Source organism: Tachypleus tridentatus, chromosome 10 (assembly GCF_004210375.1).
Source record: "Tachypleus tridentatus isolate NWPU-2018 chromosome 10, ASM421037v1, whole genome shotgun sequence".
NCBI classification, from domain to species: Eukaryota; Metazoa; Arthropoda; class Merostomata; order Xiphosura; family Limulidae; genus Tachypleus; species Tachypleus tridentatus.
The window spans coordinates 59,107,660-59,131,397 of NC_134834.1; the positions used below are offsets into that span (position 1 = coordinate 59,107,660).

Sequence of the window (23,738 nt, forward strand, 5' to 3'; positions counted from 1 at the left end):
CTATGGAAGGAATAAACACAGAGATACATGTATATAATTGATGAAGATATGGAGTATTTCTGTTTCAGTTGTATGTAAAAAAAGTGTTGACAACTTGTTTGCTGGCCAATTTGTTAGCGTAGCTTTGGTAAACATATAAAAATCACTGTTTGTTAAGTTTTAACATCTGTTTAAAATTTATCAGCCGTTTCGAAAGAAATATTAAATATAAAGTACAGTCAAATCAGGAACTGTTTTACCTACACCTTTACACTAAATACATATAATACAATGGATACAGCTTCTAGTAACTGAAATTAAGTGTGAAAACTTACAACGCAACAAACAAAATTTCGATACCTGTGGTTGACATAGCACATTGTATAGTTTTGTGCTAAATAACAAATAAATAAGTAAACAATGGATAAACTTTTCTTTCTTGCTGATTATAATATAAAATGATGTCTCTTTGTTCACAATGTTATTATCGCAGTTAAATTAACGCGCTTAATTATGAGGTATAATACAGGTTAACCTCATGCGGTAAACTTTAATCTGACGTTATTATTGTTATAATTTTCTTAAACGTTGCACATGAAAAAGTTTATTTCTTTTCTTAATGGTACCTTAGTGTATATTTCACTCAATGTGTTGATATAACAACAATATGATAAGTTTAACTTACTGATATTCATAATGCTATTTGTGCCTAATTTACTGATATACCTCGACATTGCTTATTTTTCACACGTTATTGAGATATCAACATGTTTTAGGCATACTTAGGAAATCTTTGTATTTTGTGCTTTAATATCACAAGATTCTCATTACTTTAAAATATGTTAGACACTACAAACAACTTCGAGGTATTGGGGTTGCTTATGTTTGATTGTTATACAGCTATCACGAAAGTCATACATCCAACATTATTACTTTTGAAACATAAAAATATGATACGTCAAAATTGAAATCCAGAAATTTTCTCTCTTTTACTTATTTATTTTTGTCTTAGCGTTTTATGATCAAATATTAACAAAATAACATTCCCGCCAAAATTGTAAAACTTAACAAAAATATTTATTTTGCTTTGCGAGTTCTATGATTCAAAATTGTAAAACACGTTTTTTCTATATATATAAATACAAAACACACGAATAACTCAAAGATTCATATTCCATTTAGATTCCTTTGGAAAGTAACGTATTTAATGAAGCCAATAAAAATGTAAACGGCACATAAGACTACAAAATAGATATATGGTAAAGGAATTTTACTAGTAGTGCAGCAAGAATCAGAGATACATTTGCACAAAATGCATATTCTAGTTTTAAATTTTTTATCTTTTTAATATGGAAGATTAAAATATGTTGTTTGTAACCTGGAGAAAAGCATTATATTTTACCCCCATCTTTCAGTGTAGGGGGTCTTCATCATTAAAGATCCCTTTCCTCTTGTATTTAGTAATAATCCTTCTTCAATGGCAATTGGACATCCAGGAATACTGAAATATGGAATAAAATTAAAGGTTTTAATTGAATTTGAAAAACTATGAACAAAATAGAAGTAAAAATAAAGTAATAACAAAATAATCGATTGTTTTAGTGAAGCAAAATTCTCAAGTGTGAATTATATTACGCTTTCAAAGTATGTGACTGTAAATATTACAAAACAAGCTCTCAATGAACTTGACAGTCCTGGTTCTTCATTCACTTTCTGCCTTTGTATCTCTGGTGTATTATTTCTTCAACAGATCATGATGTAACGGATTTATCGTTATGCATTTATTTTAATACCTACGTTAGTTTGAGTATTATACATGTAACATATATATATTTGGATGTGTATTGAGTAAGTTCCACCTGTCCTCTAAATCTGTAGAAGATTCTTCAGATTAAGAATCAACAATATTTGTTTTACGAAAACGCTAGCGTATATTTCAAAATTTGTTAGCGTTCTAGAGTTTCGCGTGAATACATAAAAGCAAGCCATCACAATACGCCGAGAGACGGTTATTATATTTGTTTGTTAGCTACAGTCAGTATATTATAAGCTTAGAAGCTATAATTATGATTAACGCTTATTATTCCGAAAACTACAGAATTTGACCACGAACGTTTATAGATTTCGAACATTACAAACCGTTCAACTTCAGTGAATTAACTTCGGACGTTAATATTTCTTGAGAATATGAGAAAAATTCACGTGTGAAGAATAGAGTTAGCTAGCATTTCTGTCAAGCGAAATATATCTGTGTATCAACATAAAAGTAAATTGCGTATCATGGACCGGGATCATCAATAAAATATTAAGTTAAAGGCCAGATAGAAGACTGAATATTATTTGTGAGTTTGTAAGATTTGTGTATTTAAATAATTATTTGTACTAACAACTTTTAATAATCTTATTATAAGTTGTATTGTTTCATTTTGTATATTAAAAAATATTTGTGTGAAGAAAGAAATATTGTTTGCAAATATCATAAATTTGATACATATTAACATTTAATTAACTTCTAAATTCAAATTAGAATCTCCGGTTATTTGAAATTGTTATACCTAACGTACGTAAAATAACAAATCAAGACTAGTCCGAGAAAAATTATAATATGTAACAATACGCTGAAATAAGAATAGACTTAAACTAATATCGTAGTGGCGCAGAGCTTGAATCTTACTTGAATTATGCAGAAAGACATCGTACATGCAATTTGTATAGCAGATAAGAAAATAAAATTCAGTGTTTATAGGAGAGAATCCTAGAGATATTTAATTTTACATTTATCGTTAATTACGAGAATTTGCATAAAATTTTTAACAATATAATTAAAATAGTTTAAATCAGCTTTTCAACATACAGTTATCATAAAGATAGGTTTCTAGTGTACAAGTGGTCAGTATTTCCTGCATGAGTTATCCAAACTGTTTTACACGATTACAATTTAGTAGAAAGCAGTCAACAATTTCCTATAGCTTTAGTATTTACAGCTTTAAACTTCCCATGCTTAATAGCTAGAGACTTCAACCACTCAGCAAGATTTCCTTGTTCGTTCAACTTTTTGAATTGAGAAGTAATTTCAGTTGTTCTGGTGGAATCATAAGAAAAAATGTCCTCCAGTAACTCAGTAGTAGACTTGAAGACCTATACACCAAAATTATTGGTTTGATTAACGCTGTGGACTCAGCAGAGTTAGCCCATTATGTAGCTATGCATTAAAGTAAACATAACTAAACACAAGATAAAATGAATAGAATACAAACATTTTTGCTTTAGGTACAGTTGGTATGGCCTGAACTATACACATTCATTATTTATAGGGTTTCTTATCTACGATGTGAAGCTCTACTACCGTTCACGTGAGTTCGACCATTGTATCCTCGAATGTAACATTTGACCAACAACAAATATCTTAGATACGTTAACTATAGCTTATTTGCCACAAAAATAATAATAATAATAACTATCAAAGATTCCAATCTGTACGCAATAACGTAACAGATGGTAGATATTTCTTTAAATGCAATTTTTGCAACTAGTCAGGAAAGCAAAGCAAAAACGAAAAAATATATACTATATTAATAACGATCAAAACTAAAATGAAATACCAAGTAAAAAAAAAAAGAGGAAACGAAACTAAATTATACTATATTATGTTCTGTTCTCCAATGTACTTTATTAGTATTTTCCTATTGTTATATAATATTTTAATCAACTTCTCTAAATATTTACTTACACTCTTGGCCAGAATGTTTGCATACTGTTCTATATTGATGTTATTGATGCTACTAGCAACATGTTATCTTTTTAAATGATTCTGTTTCTGGCTTTTAAAAACTGATATTAGGATTTATGTTTGCGTTTACTTGGAGAACAGAAAAGGGAAGACGATCTTTTCCACAGGAGGTGGTGCAGTACATTTTTGAGCAGCTGCTCATCATTATGGAAAATTGTGTTTCATATTTTCTAAAAAAACGTGAATGATGTTTCTTACAGCTATTACGTGGAGTTGATATTTCTGTCATAAGATAGGGCAAGATTTGGCAGTAACTTTGCGTTCCAAGATAGACAATGCCGCTGCCCACAGCGTGCTTATTAGATTACCATGACCAGCAAAGTCTCGAAACTGTAATCCCGTTAAAAACTGATGACTAGAACTGAGCCGCAAAATTGCTAACCATGATCCTAGACCAGCTGAGTTGTAGAATTAGCTAGTGACAAAGTTGGAATAAATCACTAACCTTATCGTCAGTATGCGATTCGCCTTGCGGAGGTTATTAAAGAAAGAGGAATGTTTAATATGCAGAAGAAAGAAGTAAATTATGAAGATAATACCAGGGTTTCACCACAATGAATCAAAGAACATAAAGATGGTCAAATAAAATATTTCACAAGAAAAATTCAAGCATTAAAAATGCATGAAATTCAGTGGTTCATAAAGAGGAATCAAGAAATAAAGAAAAAAGTGTAAACTTTAGGATATACAAAATATTACACCACAGAAAACATAGATGATGAACTCTAAAATCTTTATTTAGCAAAACTGAAATCTTGGGGTAATCAAAATAACATAAAGGTGTTAAATAGTTTAAGCAATCATAAAGAGAATGGAATCATTGAGTTAAAACAGTCATATCATAAAATCTAGTGGTTTTACAGCTACAACACTCTGGTCCTTTACTCACTAGTCTGAATGTTGTTTCAAAAGATACTGCTAGGCTAACAGATATCAGTGGAATAGAATGAAAGCTTTTCTATTCTTATATTTAAGACATAATAAATATTTTCACAAGTGCCTAAAGGGGAAATATATATAGATTAAATTTCATTTATAAGTGTAATATTTATATGCAAATGAAACGTAAGTTTTAAAACGAATAAAATAATATTTCACTGGATGTCCAACTTTATATGTCAATTGTGACAGTCTTTATTTCTTATATCTTTTCTGTATGGTGACGTGTTTGCTGAATTATTCAATGTTAAATTACATATACACAGAAATACTATAGGGTCAACTTCCAGTGATTTATTGGACGTAAGGGTGTAAAAATATTTGTGATGCACACAAATAGGTCCATTCCTGCTCACTAGATAAAAGAGCAAATAAAACTCATATGGTTGTTTGTTTTGAATTTCGCGCAAAGCTACACGAGAGTTATCTGCGCTATCCGTCCCTAATTTAGCAGTGTAAGACTAGAGGAAAGGCAGCTAGTCATCTCCATTCACTGCCAACTCTTGGGCTACTCTTTTACCAGCGAATAGTGGGTTTGACCCTCACATTATAACGACCGCACTGCTAAAAGGGCGAACATGTTTGGTGTAACGGGAAATCGAACTCGCGACTATCAAATTACGAGTAGAGCGCCCGAACCACATGCCCATGCTGAGCATAAACTTCACATTCATTTTAAATGTCTCTATATGTAGTGCCTGACATCAAATCAAATATATATATTTATAATATATCTATTCATACGAAACTTACACGGACGATATCTATTTACATTTAACATTTACATATACCATTTACATAAAATATTTTAAACTTACTTTATGCATGTTCAACAAAAGCAAAAACGATTCTAGTTACTTGTAATTTTATTTTATTTTTTAGTTATTGGACATTAAATTACAACGAAGCACCATACACACAGAAATAATAAAAACTCAACTTCCAGTGAGTTATTCGGCTTAAGGATATAAAAATATTTGTGTTGCACATAATCAGTTCACATCCTGCTCACTAGATGGCAAAACAGATAAACCTGATGCATTTTACGTGTTTCTACATCTATGTAGCACTTGACATCAGATCAGATATATGTATATTTCTGTACATAAGAAACTTACACTGACCTTATCCATTTATATTTAATGCTTACCTATATAGCATTTGCACAAAGTATTTAAACATTAGTATATGCATGTTGAACAAAACCAAAAACTCAAATTTAAAGTAAGAGTTCGAGCTCTTTGTTTGTTGTTTTTTAATTTTCGCACAAAACTACTCGAGGGCTATCTGTGCTAGCCGTCCCTAATTTAGCAGTGTAAGACTAGAGGGAAGGCAGCTAATCATCACCACCCACCGCCAACTCTTGGGCTACTCTTTTACCAACGAATAGTGGAATTGACCGTAACATTATAACGCCCCCACGGCTGAAAGGGCGAGCATGTTTGGAGCAACGGGGATGCGTACCCGCGACCTTCAGATTACGAATCGCACGCCTTAACACGCTTGGCCATGCCAAGCTAATTGGATATCTTTCTAGATGTTATTGATTTAAAGAATACTAGTTTGCTACATCATAAAATATGTTCCACAAAATTCTGTGTAAATTAATTTAATACATTATCATACTTAATTTTATATGTGTTTCATACTTGTCTTTATTCTTTAATATTTAACTACTAAGAATATTATTTAAACAGTAAATGAATCAATTATTATGTGCTAGCAAGAGAAACCCTGACAGATTTGTAGAGCATTAGTTTGTAAATAATTATTTAAGAATGTCACTTTAAAAACTGCCTTAAATCGACGTTTAAATGATGAAACACAGAACATCTTACTCCGTAACTAGCAACAGTCTTCATTTCATATAACGTAAATGAAAGTAAAAATTACATTCAAACCTTTACAAAATATTTAATGGTTTAAAAAAAAACTATATGCTTACTTAACGGTCGAATCCTTCCTTGATATTGCTGAAAGAATAGAAGTTTTATTTTTAATAAACACATCTTGTATGTACTACGTATTCACTGCATATATTTATTTATTTAACATAACAATTATGCTATTTTAATACCTAAATGAAAGTTAGCAAAACCCGACACCCTCTTCCTATTATAATTGGATATTCTATAATTAAAAAAAACACACGAGAGATCAGAAAAATAAAGGAATACGTCAAGTATACCATATCTTACTTATTATATCCACTTGTATCGCACGTGAAATAAATAAGTATATGCGTGCAGTCATTTATGAGAAAAAGTTGCTCTTAATGAAACAGAAGAAAAGAACCAGAAAGTGTAAAATATGTTACTAACAAGAGGTCTTCGAGAGTGAGAAGTAATAGCTACCATTTTAAGTAATAAAACTAGTACTGATCTTTTCAGTTTAACCCTCAGAATAAAGTACACATGTTGTTTGGATAATTATCTTTAAACACCGACAAATGCGGAAAAATATTATAAAAATGGTTAATAATTTAATATTTCTACTATTAAACTATTGTCTTGTTGCAAACCAATAACATATAATTCTAGTTAATCAGCATTATTATAATAATTTTAGAAACTTAATGTTTTACCCTTTATCGTAAAGAAAAGTAGGAATGAAAAATAGTTTATATTAATGAGAATGTATGTAGTGAAATATAGATCAATACAAATTAATTACAACAAATGACACAAATAATATTTTACTTAGAGCTTTCGTACCTTCTGTATAGATTGTTTCTTTTTCAGAAGAGTTGGAGAGACTGAAAAGAAAAACAAGTATTTTACTGGATTATATTTAAATCACTTAGATGTAAGTATAAACATATTTAACTTTGAATATATTTAAAGGCCATTTAATTTATTACTAAGCGCAAACCTACAAAACTGGCTAACTGTGCTGTTCCTGTCGCAGCCATCGAAAGCCATCTTTTAATAGTATAAGCCATACTTACCGATAATCTACTACAATGCTACACGAGAACTATCTGAGCTAGCCATCTCTAATTTATCAATGAATAGTGGGATTGACTGTAGAATTATCGTACCTCCACGGCTGAAAGGGAAAGCGTGTTTGATGTGACGGGAATTAGAATCTACGACCCTCAGATTATGAGTCAAGCTCCCTAATCTAAAATTTTTGCTTGGCTTTTGTCGAACGAATCGAGGGATGTAGGCCAGAAGCAACCTCTATAGCGAGAGTGTTTTAAGACTTATATTTGATTTACTTGGCTCATTTGTTAGTTATCTTACTTGTGACGAAGCGAACGATTTCAGTTATACAGAGTTATAATAGTTTCAAAAGAAATAAATTCTGCTGTACCAAGAAAGAGTGGTTTGAATGAACCGCTCGGCCTTTCCCGCATCACTGGACAAAATTATAAGTTATGTTATTCAAATTAGGAAAAACTAACAAATTTTTAAAACGTAGAACATTGAGTCACTATAATGTTAATTGATGTTTAGCGAAAGTGACCAACTGAACTTAAACAAATACGCAAAATATTTGTGTTTGTTTTTAAATTCGCGCAAAGCTACACGAGGGCCATCTGCGTTAGTTGTCCCTAATTTTGCAGTGTCAGACTAAAGAGAAAGCAGCTAGTCATCGCCACCCACCGCAAACTCTAGGACTATTCTTTTATCAACGAATAGTGTGATTGAACGAAACATTATAACGCTCCCAAGGCTGAAAGGGTGGCCATGTTTAGTGCGACGGAGATTCGAATTCGCAACCCTCAGATTGCGAGTCAAACGCCCCTAACCACATGACCATGCTGGGTCCTAAAGTATTTGTTCGGCAGCAATTTTGTTAGCTTATGTCGCTAAAAATAGGGTAAATTTACCATGATGGATAAATCAGAGATGAGCTATTACGTAACTTTGAATTTAAAAACTACTAAATTATTTGTAGTTACACAAAACTTTCTCACAAAACATGAAAATATTTTTTTCAAAGACTAAAATACATCTACCTTCCGTAGATAAAAAATTATATTAAATAGAGTGTGTGCTAAACTGAAAGTTTAAATAAATAGTTAGAGGAAAAACAAAACCAAAGTTTGTCAGTTTCTTACGAGATATTGAAATAATGAAGCAGGGTTTTCACTGTGATTGGCTCTCATCCAAACAATTCACTCAATGCTTAACCACCAAAATGTCTACAAACGTAAGGATAGTTACAGTACTTTCAGCGTTTATGTAATGGTGACTTCGAAGCCAGAGATTCAACATGATAAATACGTACAAATTAGTGAAGCCACACGACAAAGTTAAGCGAAATTTCACGTTCCAACAAAAAAAAAAAAAAAGTGAAGAAGCTACGTGAAAATAAAACTATGAATAATAGAAACGGTCAAGACAGAAAATCCGAGCTCTTCCAAAGTGATGTCATCTTTACGTGATGTAATATAATGTAATAAACAATAGTTAAAAGGTGATAGCTCATCATAGAAGTTGGTATGTAAGGTGTTTCGGGTGCTTTGAGGGAGAGATTTTTTAGAGCTAGATAAAATTGCACATTGATGAATTTTTCAGTTATCATGACACTATTATTTTAACGTGTCTTATGTATTTTATTCTGATGGTGTAACAAGTGATTAACCATGCTTGTTTTATTCAAAGTTACAATGAACTAAAAACAACTCATAAATTAGGCCGTTAAGCAGAAAATGTTTCTAATAACGACGCTTCCTTTTTTATTACTGATATTTTTATGATATAATAAAAATTGTTTTGCATTTTCCCCCTTCCCTAGTGCGTATTGTAAATCTATATTATGATTGCAGTTTAAGTACATATTGTGAAAGTTTTGAGTAGAATTCTACGATAGTAAACCATTAAAACAGATAACGTTAACTAATTAGCATGGTTGAATACATGACATTTTTAGAACAACATATGAAGAACAATAAAAATACTAAATATAAGAATTTAGAAATATTCTAGAAGAACACAAACCATGATATCTTTACTTACAATTCCTTCTTTTTTGACACTTTCTAATAAAGTTTCATTTGATCAGGCATAACCATTGACTTAGAAATCAAATTAAACAGAACTGGAAGCTGTGCTAGTAGAAACAAAATCTTACAGACATCGTAGTAACTTCCGAAAATAAATATGATCTAACTAATAATTATACTATTGTTAGTAAGAACTTGATACAAAAGATGAAGAATATTATTTAGGATTTTATCCAGACTTGTTTCATTAAGTATTAATAAGAAGATAATAATTCAGATCTTATTTTATTGTCATGGGTCAAGTGGTTATGGCGCTGGACTCGTTATCTGAGGGTCGAGAATTCGAGTCCCCGGCCCCCCCAATATGCTCACCCTTTCAGCCGGCGGCGTTATAAAATTACGACCAATCCCAATATTTGTTAATAAAAGAGTAGTCCAGGAGTGGAAGGTGGGTGGTGATGACTTGCTGCCTTCTCTCTGGTCTTACACTGCTAGATTAGGGACGGCTAGCTCAGGTAACCTTCGTGAAGCTTTACGCAAAATTAAAAAAAAAACAAACAACAATTTATTTTTCATACGAAAAATTGTTTGGTTTGTTTTGAATTTCGCTCAAAGTTACTCGATGGCTATCTCGCTAGCTATCCCGAATTTAGCAGTAACAAGCTAGAAGGAAATCAGCTCGTCAACACGACTCATCGCTAATTCTTTAGCTATTCTTTAACCAATGAAGTGGGATTTACTCTCATGTTATGACGTCCTCACGGTTAATTTTAACTGTGCTGAATTCTGATAGAGTATACATTTGAAATGATTAAGAAGCATTTGTTGTTTTTTCATGTTTTTATTTATTAAAAAAATATGATAAAAGAACTTGCAATTGGGTTGTGTTATACGCCCACTAATTCTTACCAATAACAACGTTTAGATTATCACAGGAAATACCAAATTTAATATCCCTCTCAGTTTGATTCAAGTATTCTATTCTTATTATAGAATTTTACGTATTATATGCTATCAGTGTAATTAAAAATGTAAGGAATATTGGCGAAGGTAAAAGTAACACTAGAAAGAGTAATCTTAATTTAGAAAACATATACGTTTTGAGACTCGTCTGGAAATGTACTAATAATGACTGAGGCAGGTTGTGAAAGAGCTCTAGAGAGTGAAGTAAAATAACGTGCTGAACAAAACTGGTTAATGGGGATTTACGTTATAGAAATAATGAATTTAAAGTTGAAGCTGGCTTAACAGTGTCTGTGAACTAAGAGAAAAATATCAAATATGGTACATGTTTTTTTTTTAATATTGCTTTCTTAAAACAAAACAAAAACAATTATACAAATGATTATTTGTTAATATAAACCATGGTTCTGAATGACATACATTAGAATGGTAAATAAAAATATTCGTGTTTAAAGAGTTTGCTTATGCGAAGTATAAGTGGGAATATTCACTGAGAAATCATTTTATACTCAAGAAAAATATCAATGCCAAAACATATAATGAACATTAAGGTGTTGTAAAAAAATATTTATGTAATAAACACATTACCGAATGTGAGGCCAAGACATATGTTAGTTTGTTTTTGAAATTCGAGCAAAGCTACACGAGGGCCATCTGCGTTAGTCGTCCCTAATTTAATAGTGTAAGACTAGAGGGAAGGCAGCTAGTCATCACCACCCACCGCCAACTCTTGGGCTACTCTTTTATCAACGAATAGTGGGATTGACCGTGACATTATAACGCCAAAATATTCCATTCTTATTGTGTCTTCTTGATATTGTACATCTGGACAATTTTCTATCATTTGGTACATAGTTGTTTATCATGTGCTTGAGATTAGTAGCACTCTTCCTTCCGTTCCGATGGTTACATAAACGAATATACTTAACATCGGTATCATTAAGTTTAGGTGTTCTTCCTTTCCTATTTTCAAATTTACCTGTCTTAGTCTCACGATCTAGGGTGTACTTGGCAGTGTTTGGGAAGTATTTCAAGTACGTAGCAATATGTCGGAGAGTCCAACCAACATCACGCAATTGTTTTTGTAAACTCCCTATCCTACTGACAATTCTCTGCGCTTTTTTGGGCCGTGGCATGACAACAAAACTTAATATAGTGTTAAACACCGTTTTCATTAAGGTTTTTCCTTAAGTGTTATTAAATTTATTTCTTCAATTATAAGCTGGTACCATATGCTAATTTCTTGCTAGCTTCATTCTTTGAAAACACTGTTAAATTGGATTCAAATGTAGATCTTACCTACACATCTTTTATTGAACAATATAAGCCTATTTATTACTTTAAAACTCCAAGCTTAAAACAAATGGAATGGGTTTGATATATTTATGTTTATATGAACTAGCTAATAAAAGATGGTTACTAAACAATATCGTATTTAATAAAAATCCCACTATTTATTGATTAAATTTGGCAGTGTTTTTTTCTACTTATCACCTAACACTAATACTGATAATACCAATGATAATAATAATAACACTAATAATGTGTGTGTTGAGGAAGGGGGTTCTTGAGTTTTATACTAACCTCTGTTACAATAGCTTAGATGAAAAAGAACTTAATACGCTAACTTATTAGTAAACATAATTAAGTATTAACATATAAATGTTGTATCATAAAACTAGGAATTTTGATGTCACAAAAGGAAGATAGCAGGTTATTTCTTTCACATTATCACGAAAATAAACGGTTACTGAAAAGTAAAATAAATTTCACTATTTCACTAGATTTGTAAAGAAACATCCATGATATGCATCATTTATATGTAATTATAATTAATATCAATAAACCAGTATCGATAATTATAATTCAAAATGAACTTCAATTGCATTCTTTTAAATTAGACACAAAAGAAAAAGATAGATATTCCTTTTAGTGTAACGGCATGGCATGGCCAGGTGGGTTAAGGCGTTCGACACGTAATCTGAGGGTCGCGGATTCGAATACCCGTCGCACCAAACATGCTCGCCCTTTCAGCCGTGAAGGCCTTATAATGTGACGATGAATCCCACGTTTCGTTGGTAAAAGAGTAGCCCAAGAGTTGGCGGTGGGTGATGATGACTAGCTGCCTTCCCTCTAGCCTTACACTGCTAAATTGGACTGCTAGCGCAGATAGCCCTCGGGTAGCTTTGTGCGAAATTCAAAAACACAAATAAAAATAAACAAATCTTCTAGTGTTGAAATAATATTTGATCGGTTGAAAAAAACAAACGAAATGCAAATGGGTTATATATTAAATCTGTTACAGCTTCGAAATTTAGAATTAAAAATAGTAAAGATACATTCAAGGATAATGTGCGAGATTCACAGTTATAAATCTATTTGAACATCAATGTTTGTTTAAGATAAATTCATATTTGGAAATGTAGCTTATAATTCGATCTAAGTTAATATTCAAATCATAATTCAAGTTATATTTATTAGTGCCAACAAGATCTAATTATGCTTTATAGTTAAGATTTCTTGAATCACCTTCACTCAAACAACTAGAAAAATATAACAAAGGTGAATTACTCGAAGTTGCCAAAGTTTTAGAACTAGAATATAATTAATCAAAAGAAAAACATAACTGAAAAGCTTATTAAGGAAATACTAGTCGATGATTATGTCTGAGGAACTGTTAGGGGAATATTTTAGTGTCCCCATTGAGCAGTCGGAGTTTAGTGATAAAGATAAGTTAGAGAGGTTTCGCTAGAAGTGAAAAACATTGAGTTCAAACAAGCTCAAATCAAAACTGAAAGAGAAAATAAACGTCTCGAGGCGGAGAAAGCACGCAATGAAGCCGAAAAATAAATTAAGCTAAAAGATATGGAAGTTACAATCAACTTCGATCAACCAAGGCAAAATGACAATTATGAACTTAATCGAATGTTAAAGTACCACTATACAATGAAAATAAAGTTGATAAACATTTCTTTTACATTTTGAGAAAGTTGTCGAAACACGAATGGTCCATCGGAAAATGCTTATTATTATTACAAAGTATTTTAACTGGTAAAGTGCAAAAACCTTATGCAGCTCTCTTTCTAGAAGATTGCAAGTTATGAGAAAAAGGGGTAAACCATGCGAATTAGTTTGTTTTTCGTTTCTTTGTAATTAAGCAAAACTATACGATGGGCCACCTGTTTTCTGCTCACCACGGATATCGAAATCCGGATTCTAGCGTTTTAAGTTTACAGACATACCGCTGTGCCACTGGGATGGCTAGAAAGCAGTACCAGAGACTTATCGCCAAAACTGTCGATGTTATCGCAAGAAAGATAATCAAACATATGGAATTTGCCCACGACAGAAAGGCTTATTTTGATCGGAACAATGGCTGGAAAATGACCCAAAAGAAAGACACTTATTGAATTACGTTTCCAAGTTTGGGTCTAGAGTCTTGTGCGTTGTAAATTGGTTTGGGAAAACTGGAAGTCATCCTAAACTAAAATGAAAAATGTTTATGACCGTAAAGCTGACAAGCGTAAGTTACGTTCTAGTGATATGATTTTAGTATTGTTACCCACTATGGGACATCCACTCAAAGCTAGGTACCATGGTACGTCTGAGGTTGTTCGGGAAGTCAATGATACAGACTATGTTGTAAAAAACCCTGATCATTCTTCCACATCAACCTCGGCAAACCATGTCTTTATGGACCTCGCTTTGTGCACAGGGGCATTTTCATGCTCAAACAAAAAAATAGCCTTCCCCAAACTGTTGCCACAAAGCTTAAAGCACACAATTTTCTAGAATGTCATTGTATGATGTAGCATTAAGATTTTCCTTCACTGGAACTAAAGAGGCTAGTCAAAACCATGAAAAATAGCCCCAAACCATTATTTCTCCTCCACAAAACTTTACAGTTGACACTATACATTCAGGCAGGTAATGTTCTCATTTTTTTAATTGCGCTGCATATTCAAATGATAAATTTGAGTATCTACATTGTAACTTAGAACGTTCTAATTGTTTTCATATGTGGCAAAGGATAAGGTTAAGATCTAATTTTATAATAAGAAAAATTATACGTTAAAGGTTGATAATTTAATATTGTAACTACTTAAAATACAGGAGATGTTAGAGAAAGGACACCAAAATAACATCCTATACTACTGTTTACAACATATAAACTAAACTTAATTACTTTGTTGAAAATGTAAAATGTAATCTTGTTTTTTATTTAAATATATTTTTACCTGTACTGTTGTGACAATGGCTCTACCGCATGCTCCACAATGTCATGTTCTGAACGATTACCTTGATTCTCTGCAAAAGAAACAAAAACAAATATACGTTAATAATGTTCATTATAAGTGATATCTTTAGATAAAAAGTACGGAAGATAAATCATGCATACAATTACTAAATACAAACATACACAATAGCCGGTTTCAATATGTCAAATGCATTTTTGTTTAAACTTTAAATATTCTTGTGTTATTTAGTTTTTTAGAAGAATCTGTAGATTAAAAGAATTAATAATTTCTTAATTAAATTCGTCTGTGACATGACAGTAATTTAGACATTGTAGTCTCACAAAAGATTATACATCGTTTCGTGGAAACTTGTCTTTAAATTTGCACATATTGCGCTTTACACTGATTACTTTTCAAAGTCCTTTCACGACTTTTCCGCATTTTACGTCAACACATCAATACCACCTAATTTCGCCTCAGAGCTTTAGACAAAGTTTAACTATCAAAACTTTAAAGAAAGTGTAATATAGAATCAATTTAATACATACCTCTCAAATATATATTGAGATTATTCCTTCCGTACAATATATACAAATACTTGTTCGTGCTTAACAAGAATAACACACCACTATTCTTTATAAAGAGTATTCTTAGAATTAACAGTAGATGGTGTTGACTAGCCTTCTCTTTAGTCTAGTACTTCAAAATTTAAAACGTTCAGCACAGGTGACCCTCAATTCGCTTTGTACAAAATTGGACAACCAAACAAATAATTCTGAACAATACCCAACTTTTAAGATGCAATATGTTTCAAATATAAAGGCCGTATTTGCTTGTGCATAAAAATCAAAAGACTTCTTATTTATGCTACAAAAAAGATAAATTAATGAACTTATGTTGTTTATATATATATATATATATATATATATGCACACTCAAAGTCTTATTAAGTTGTCCTCACAAATTCTCTGTATTATTTCTTATGCATCAGTCCTATAATTTTAGGCTAAGCACCTGACTATCATATTTTACCAATTGTTTCAATTTTCCACTTATTGTTTCAAAGATTTAGTAGATTTCATAGAGTTAGGGTTTATCCACTTTTGTTCCATTTTTTAGGAAAAAAATACAACAAAATAAAGCAGACATATAACGCACAGTGAAGTACTTTTGTTTTTAAATTTTGCCTTTCTGCTTTAACCGTCCATACTTTTCTAGTAATAAACTAGTGTTCACTCCACCTTCAGTGCTTGAGCTATCTTTGTTTTTTTCAAACACAGATATTAAATGGTCACTCTTATAACGCACCCACAGAGCCAAAGAGCAGCGAACTTTTATTTTTTTTATTTTTCGTGGTAATGGGATGTAAACGACAGAACTTCACATTCACAGATTGGCACACAGACCTGGAGCCTGTGCTCAATATCTTTGACACAAAAATATTGTATATGAAGATAAATACACTAATTTTTACTGGAAAAAATATTTTATTATATCGGCGTTACGTTTGTGGATTATCTCTATTTCTAAAACACTACTGAAATAACTTTACAACAGCTAACAAATAACCCACTTTCGAAACTAGCACTATTTTGAAATAGATGATATAAGGTATGAATACGTTCATGACGTTCATGAATCTTGATAATAGTTCTGCAATGTAGTTTCTATTATATAAAACTTCTTAATAATATTTTCATGTTCAAATAATACTATTTGTTCCTGCACAGTTCCCATAAGTCATCTGTCTACTGGGGTGACAGTTTCTTTGTGGCAGTTTCAATAGTTTGATCATACAGAAATTCATAGGCATGGTCTTTGTCAACTTGGGTGCTATATCTTGGGATAGAATGAGTACTCATTTTATGACACATTCAATAGTTGATTGGGAAGTATGACTGAAAGTCTTATATTGATGAATACTAATCCTTCTTGATTATATAGCGCAATGATGTATGGGACACATAAACAAACGCATACCACTGACCTTTTGTGCTCTTGGATTCTCACTTGTTACACGACTGTGGTAAAATGGTTGTAGATAACTTTCTGAACAATCTGGTACCCCAATTTGATCCACTTTCCTTTGTTTTCAGATGTCATTAAGTACAAAGAATATTCTTCAATTTTTATTATTTTAGTGTATGACTATTTTGTGAGGGAAGGGACTGTTACAAACCTTTTCCAAAAGCGATCACGCGTCAATGGCATAATATTACCTAAAAAACGACAAACGATATTTAAAGTTATTTCTGATACATGCCGTACACGGCGAATTTACATCGGTCGTGGATGTCACGTGTCTTGCAGATTAGCACAATCAAAATCGTATCAATTTAACATACTCAACCCTATGCGTTAAACAGTATAAAATATTACGAAGAAAAAAAGGCTCAATTAATTGTCAAAGAAATAGAAACACTTGGTCAGTGTTTTGCTCAACAAGCTTCATCAATGATTTGAAAGACCATGGAAATTTTTCAATAAAACTTATGAAATCAACTTAAATAAAAAATAGTTTAATCGCTTTAAAGGTTTATTATATTGGAAATACGTGTTAACTGACCGAAAATCATGACAAAATTCATGACCTAAGTATCACGTGAAATGAAATGGAATTTAGTTTTACTGATTTCTTAAACATTTGTTAAAAAATAATCTTTAAAATTGTTCTATTTATCTGCTTTAGTTGTGAATGAGTCTAGAAAAGTAAGAATTTACTAGCTAAAATAGATTGAAATGTAAAATAATGTTTTATGAGTTAGTTTAAGAAGTGGAGAATCGGATTAAGCAGTTCTGTTGAGGGTCACAGTTACAAGGACGTCAGTATAACGCAATCAGAAAGCGAGCTGCATCTAATAACAGAGTTCTTGAGTTTGGAGAAATTTTAATTTCAACTGGATGTATGAAAATTAAGAACAAATAGTTTAAACATCAAAATATGTACAGCTGATTGCGAAATTAATGTTAAATTTCCTTCAAGTTTATCTATCTAACACACATTACAAAGAATGGTAGACAGGCATAAATTACAGATATGCCATGAGGATTAATCTAAACTTTACATTCATTGAATCAATATATCGTCGAGTCAACAAAGCCTTGTATGGATATGAAGCAGAAGTATCACACTTAGACGATACTGAAGACTCTTTCAGAAAAAGAATTGAGTTTGTATTGGAATTCATAAGTGCTAAATAAACGCAACAGAATAAATTGTAACCAAAGCTACTGAAATATTTTTCAGAGCCGCCATTTTTTTTTCAGTTAGGATCTGCAAGCAGATAAATCAAATTCAATGAATACCTTAAACAATGGTTCCTATAAGTAAAACAATCAAATGCAATAGTTTTTTTTTCTTTGGAAGTATTTTAAGTAAGCAAGTATCTTGGTGTTGAACATGCAAAATGTAACATGACAGTACTAGTTTCTTAGTTTTTGTGGAGCGTAAGTTTTCAGAAGTACTTCAGAGGTTGATATGTTCAAAAACCTCTTCTGGAGAAAAGTTAGCCATCCATTCACATTTATTCTCTATTTTGTTTAAAGGGTAAATTTATAGGTACTCAGAATTTGTACATATTAGAAAAATATAACAGTTTGACACAGCAATAAAAAGTATGAACATACATTTTTAGATCAAACACAAAATAAATGTATCGTCAGAATTTATCAAAGTCGACAAACATTTAGTTTTATTCATTTCTTTGTCTCTTTAAAGAAAAATTGTGTTTCTATTGGAAAATTACGCTCATGAGTCTCAGAATGAAAAAATCCACTTTAAGGTTAATTCCTGTATGAATATTATTGTGATACCTCTCTCTTTCTCTCTTCTTTTTTTTCTTTTCTACTTCAAATATAACATTGAAAACTGGCCTTCATGCTTTCAATCCTGCTTTACATTCAACAACATTCTGGAGAGAGGCCCGACAAAGTCTAAAGGTTAGGACGCTCGACTGTGTGTCATAAATATGGAACTCATCACCGATATGCTCGTCCTTACAAATTCGCTTTTAATTAGCAAAGAAAAGTCCCAGAGCTGACGTTGATTAGTTGCCTTTCCTCTAGTCCAGGGGTTCTTAACCAGGGGTGCCCGCACCCCTAGGGGGTGCGAAGATGATTCCCAAGGGGTGCAAGGATGCCCATGAATAATTAAAGCAAATCTATATTTTTACATAAGAGTATGCTTTATATTTTTATATTTAAGTTTCCAGGGGGTGCGAGAAATGATTACTGATTTGAAAGGGGTGCAAACACTGAAAAAGGTTAAGAACCACTGCTCTAGTCTGTTACTTTAAAACTAAAAATGGCTAACACAGATACCGCTGGAGTAGTTTTGCGCAAATTTGAAAAAAAACAAATATATAAGTATTCTGGGAAAGCAGGTACCACTTGGGACTTCTTATCCTGATCGTTGATATTTACATAAGTGTATGTGACTAATTAGGTGAATTATTTTCTCACAAATATGACAACGTTTGGTAATCTGAAGGTTGCTGGTTCGCATCCCGGTCGCGCCAAACATGCTCGCCCTTTCAGCCGTAGGGCGTTATAATGTGACGGTCAATCCCACTATTCGTTGGTAAAGGAGTAACCCAACAGTTGGCGGTGGATGGTGATGACTAGCTGCCTTTCATCTAGTCTTACGCTGCTAAATTAGGGACAGCTAGCACAGATAGCCCTCGAGTAGCTTTGTGCGAAATTCAAAAACAAACAAACAAACAGACAACCTGTGTACTTAGAAGATGTATTGAGCTTCAAAAGCTAGCTTTTCTTTTAAAATTCGAGACTACAAATTAATAGCACTTAAATCTTCAGAAGCTTAATGCAGGAAGAAATTAAAATCCAGTTTATTTTGGAAAGTAAGCTTTCTTGTTACTTTTAGTTTACAAAAGGTTTAGTTAATTACGTAAATCCCTGTGTTGAACAAAAATTGTAGAGAAAGTTAACATTTGTTACAGTAATTTAAAACCATTCGGGAGTGGTGATTTTTGGAAATTGTTTTGGTTTCTCCTAATTTCATAGTACTGATGTGAAATAATTAATAAGTAAAACATGTTCAACACCAATAAAGCTGAAATAGATTAGATGCACACGGTGTATTATTTATTACAAAAGATATAACAGAAGAAAATTATGAAATTTTGTACTTCCGGAACGCCCCCTAGTAGCATAACCATTATGTTTGTGGACTTAACACAAAACGCTAAAAACTGGGTTTCGATACACGTGATGGGCAGACTAAAGATAGTCCATCATGCAGCTTTGTGTTCAATTACAAACAAACAAATATTTCCAGAAACTTCTTTTTCAACCAAACTATCATCAGGAAAAATACAAAGACACTACATACCATAAAATAAGACTAATTTTCGAATACAGAAGTAACTAAATTATAAAGTTAAGAGAAATACGGTGGATATATTAATAATAATAATAAACTTTGTGGTCAGAACTTCGAGGCATTTATAACTTGTTTTGATACTACTACTAACTACAAGTACAAGAAACTTGATGAATGCTACTTAATTACAAAAGTATTACATGAATTTTGTTTTTGTTATCATTGCACTTACTCAGAAACGTTCATCCATTCTTACGTTCCGTAAAGATTTTATAAATACAAAACATTCAACTAATACAATTATTTTACAAGAAACAGAAATTAACGATATTAATAAGTAAGTCATAACATGTATTCGTACACATCAGTAACCAAGGTTAGTTCTTTTGCTACTTTGTTGTTGTTGGTTGTTTTTTTTTTTTGGGGGTCATAAAAATTTCAAATACCTTTGTTTCTTTGTTTAATTTCGCTTAAAGCTACTAGAGGGCTATTTGTGCTTACCTTCAATAATTTTAAAGCAATAGATTAAAATAAAAGCAAGCTAATCAACACCACCCACTGGAGCATCTTGGGTTACTTTTTACCAACAAATAGTGGGTTTGCCCATTACATTATTCCTACACAGCTGAAAGGGCGAGCGTGTTTGGTAACTAGATTCAATCCAGAGACCCGAAGTGCCCTACCAGTAGGCCTGATAAGCACGTACAAAAACTTTTTTTATAATGTACTTTTATTTTCTGGTTTCAAACCGTACGCAACTGTTATGTATCATTTCAAAATAAGTGACACTATCAAACACACCAAATGATTAATGAGATATCTATTCTATTGTGTAAGGCCATTTCATTAGAGCACAGAAGAACATGAGAACCCTCTTTCCTTCCTCTGCTCAGAAGATCAAGGTGCTGAAAGTTGAAAAATACATTTGCAAGAGAAAAGACTATTTTATACTATAGATGAAGAAAATAAAACGTAGAAAAATAATGCAACGTAACACCTTATCTAAAGATGCTGCAGCAAATTAGTTCACTTTTTTATTGTTTTCATGTGTGTGCGAATCCCCTTCACACCAAACATGCTAGCCACTTCAGCCATGGGTACGTTATAATGTAACGGTCAATCCCACTATTCGTTGGTAAAAGAGTAGTCAAAAGAGTTGGTGGTGAGTGGTTATGACTAGTCTCATACTGCTAGATTAAGAACGGCTAGCGCAGATAGCCCTCGTGTAGCGTTGGGCGAAATTCAAAAAACAAACAAACAAAGCATGTGTGTGACGCCTTAAAACCTTTAAGGTTTGAATTTTTCAAAATTTTGCTGATATTAACTTGTAATTTTTCGAATATGTTATTGTGAAACAATTACCGACTCGAAAGTAACTGAAAACGTTAAAATGTTTTAACGATATTTGGGTAACTATCTTTTTCAAAGAAGGCTTAATGCCAGCCACATAGTTCACTTAATTGCACCAATCATATTATACTTTTAAAGCGCAAAACAGTTAGGAAGGTGTACAGTACATGCGACTGAATCCGTATCTTATTTTGTTACTCAGACATATTTAATTCAAAGAGATTAATGCGTAACACATAGTACAAAAAAGCATTTACTAACTTAATCACTCAGGCGTAGCCTGAAATCAGCTTCCTTTATGGAGACATAATCATGTTAAAAATCCCTTACAGGCACAATTTGAAGCGCGCTTCAACTTTAAGCAGCTTTAATCCCGAAGGAATTAGTAATTACTAATTGAAAATGACATTTTCCATTTAGCCATATTCCCTAAGGATACACATGAATTATTTTACAATAAACGCAATATAGCTAATGCTACTTAACTTAAATTATTAAGAGATTTTTAATACATAAGTTAATTTAAATAAGTTATATATTATTTTTTCGCAGTTTTTACCTGTGAGTGGTTTACCGTATATTTAAATTAAACCTAACGAGATAACATGTATTCATAAAAGGAAGAATGAATTCACTTTCTTTCTCTATTTTTTCTTCTTGACACGTTGTCTTCAAGTCTTATCCATTGATAAATATTCTAGTGGCTCATTGGGCGTTCAGAATGCTAAAAATGGGATTTCGATATGTCAGATGAAGAGAACAATAAGCAAACAAACCTTCCATGGAAAACTATAAATTAATGTTATAACGACATGTTTGGACTTCATCACGTTAAATGAAAACATGTTCACTTATGGCAAAGTATCTGAAAAAGCAAAACCTGATACACATTATTTCCTTGATCTAACGATTCATATAAACACTTAAGATATTTTTCTTATTTGAAATGGTTAACACAGGTAGCCCTCGTGTAGCTTTTCACGAAATTCAAAAACAAATACAAAGACTGCCTTATAAAACTGACAGTATTTTGACACTCGGTCAATGGCTAATAAGTAGAAAGCTAATAAGAGTTTCTGACTGATTTCTTCTCTCTGGTCAGCGTTTCAAAATACTATACACGAACATTAAGTTTCCTAATATCATTATTTAGTCCAGGTATTGCATAAGGTACCGTTTAAGTTTGAAATACCAATAAATATTTCTGAAGTAGGGTGTATGTTGATTATTCATTGTACTTTCCGGTGAGAACAAAAACAGGTATTAACCCTACTATTAAAAGAAATTGTTCTAATAAGCGACTTTATTGATAAGATAATGTCTTACTCTCAAAATAATTTTACGCTCTACAATTAAAACCTAATGTCCATAAACAACAATACTGAGGCTAACAAGGAATCAGTATTACGCCGCAGTCTAAATATTAATACGTATTTAATGTTGCATACAGATACTGATTGGGTAAGAGCGTATGGATATATCCTAATTGTTATCACTATTTAATAGGAACAATCCATTTTCAGGGACTTCAGTAACGATCTATGGTTATGCTTGCGATGAGTAGCAGCTTAGAAGTTTGGTCTCAATATATATACACAATAAACGCTAATGCAAGCTCGACATGGCCAGGTGGTTAGGTGCTCGACTCGCAATCTAAGGGTCGCGTGTTGAAATCCCCGTCACACCAAACATGCTCACCCTTTCAGCTTGGGAGCGTTAAAAAGTGATGGCCAATCCTACTGTTCGTTTGTAGAAGAATAGCCCAAGAGTTTGTGATGACTAGCTCTCTTTTCTCTAATCATATACTGCTAAATTAGCGAGGGTAGTGCAGATAGCCCTCTTGCAGCTTTTCGCAAATTTCAGAACACGCAAGCACACATGCTGATGCATATAGGGGCACAATCATTCACTGACCAAAAATTACTTCCAACAGTAAGTGAATGCCAATTGAAGACTTTTCTTCTAGAAATCTTGCAATGTTGAGACATCAACAGAGAGTAAAATCTGACTGCGAACCGACCAATTTACTATAATTGTGCCAACTTTATTTATTATCAACATATTTTTAAGCGCACGAAGGGTGAACGATATAGAAATTATATTTGTTGCATAGAGTGCCGTCTAATGATACTGATCCCCATTTTGAAATTTCACTATTAACATACAAAAGGACATTACAGGGAC

The 23,738-nt window shown here is 32.2% G+C and overlaps 1 protein-coding gene across 1 annotated transcript in view; it reads right to left on the bottom strand.

Moving 5' to 3' along the window:
• The window catches only part of LOC143229368 (uncharacterized), a 32,947-nt gene that overhangs the window by 230 nt on the left and 8,979 nt on the right, over positions 1-23,738 (bottom strand). Inside the window, exons 2-5 of the mRNA XM_076461602.1 lie at positions 14,864-14,933; positions 7,423-7,463; positions 6,654-6,681; positions 1,382-1,480 (exon numbers count right to left, since the gene is read on the bottom strand). Coding sequence (XP_076317717.1) covers positions 1,382-1,480; positions 6,654-6,681; positions 7,423-7,463; positions 14,864-14,933 — 238 coding nt within the window. The remainder of the gene's footprint in view (positions 1-1,381; positions 1,481-6,653; positions 6,682-7,422; positions 7,464-14,863; positions 14,934-23,738) is intronic.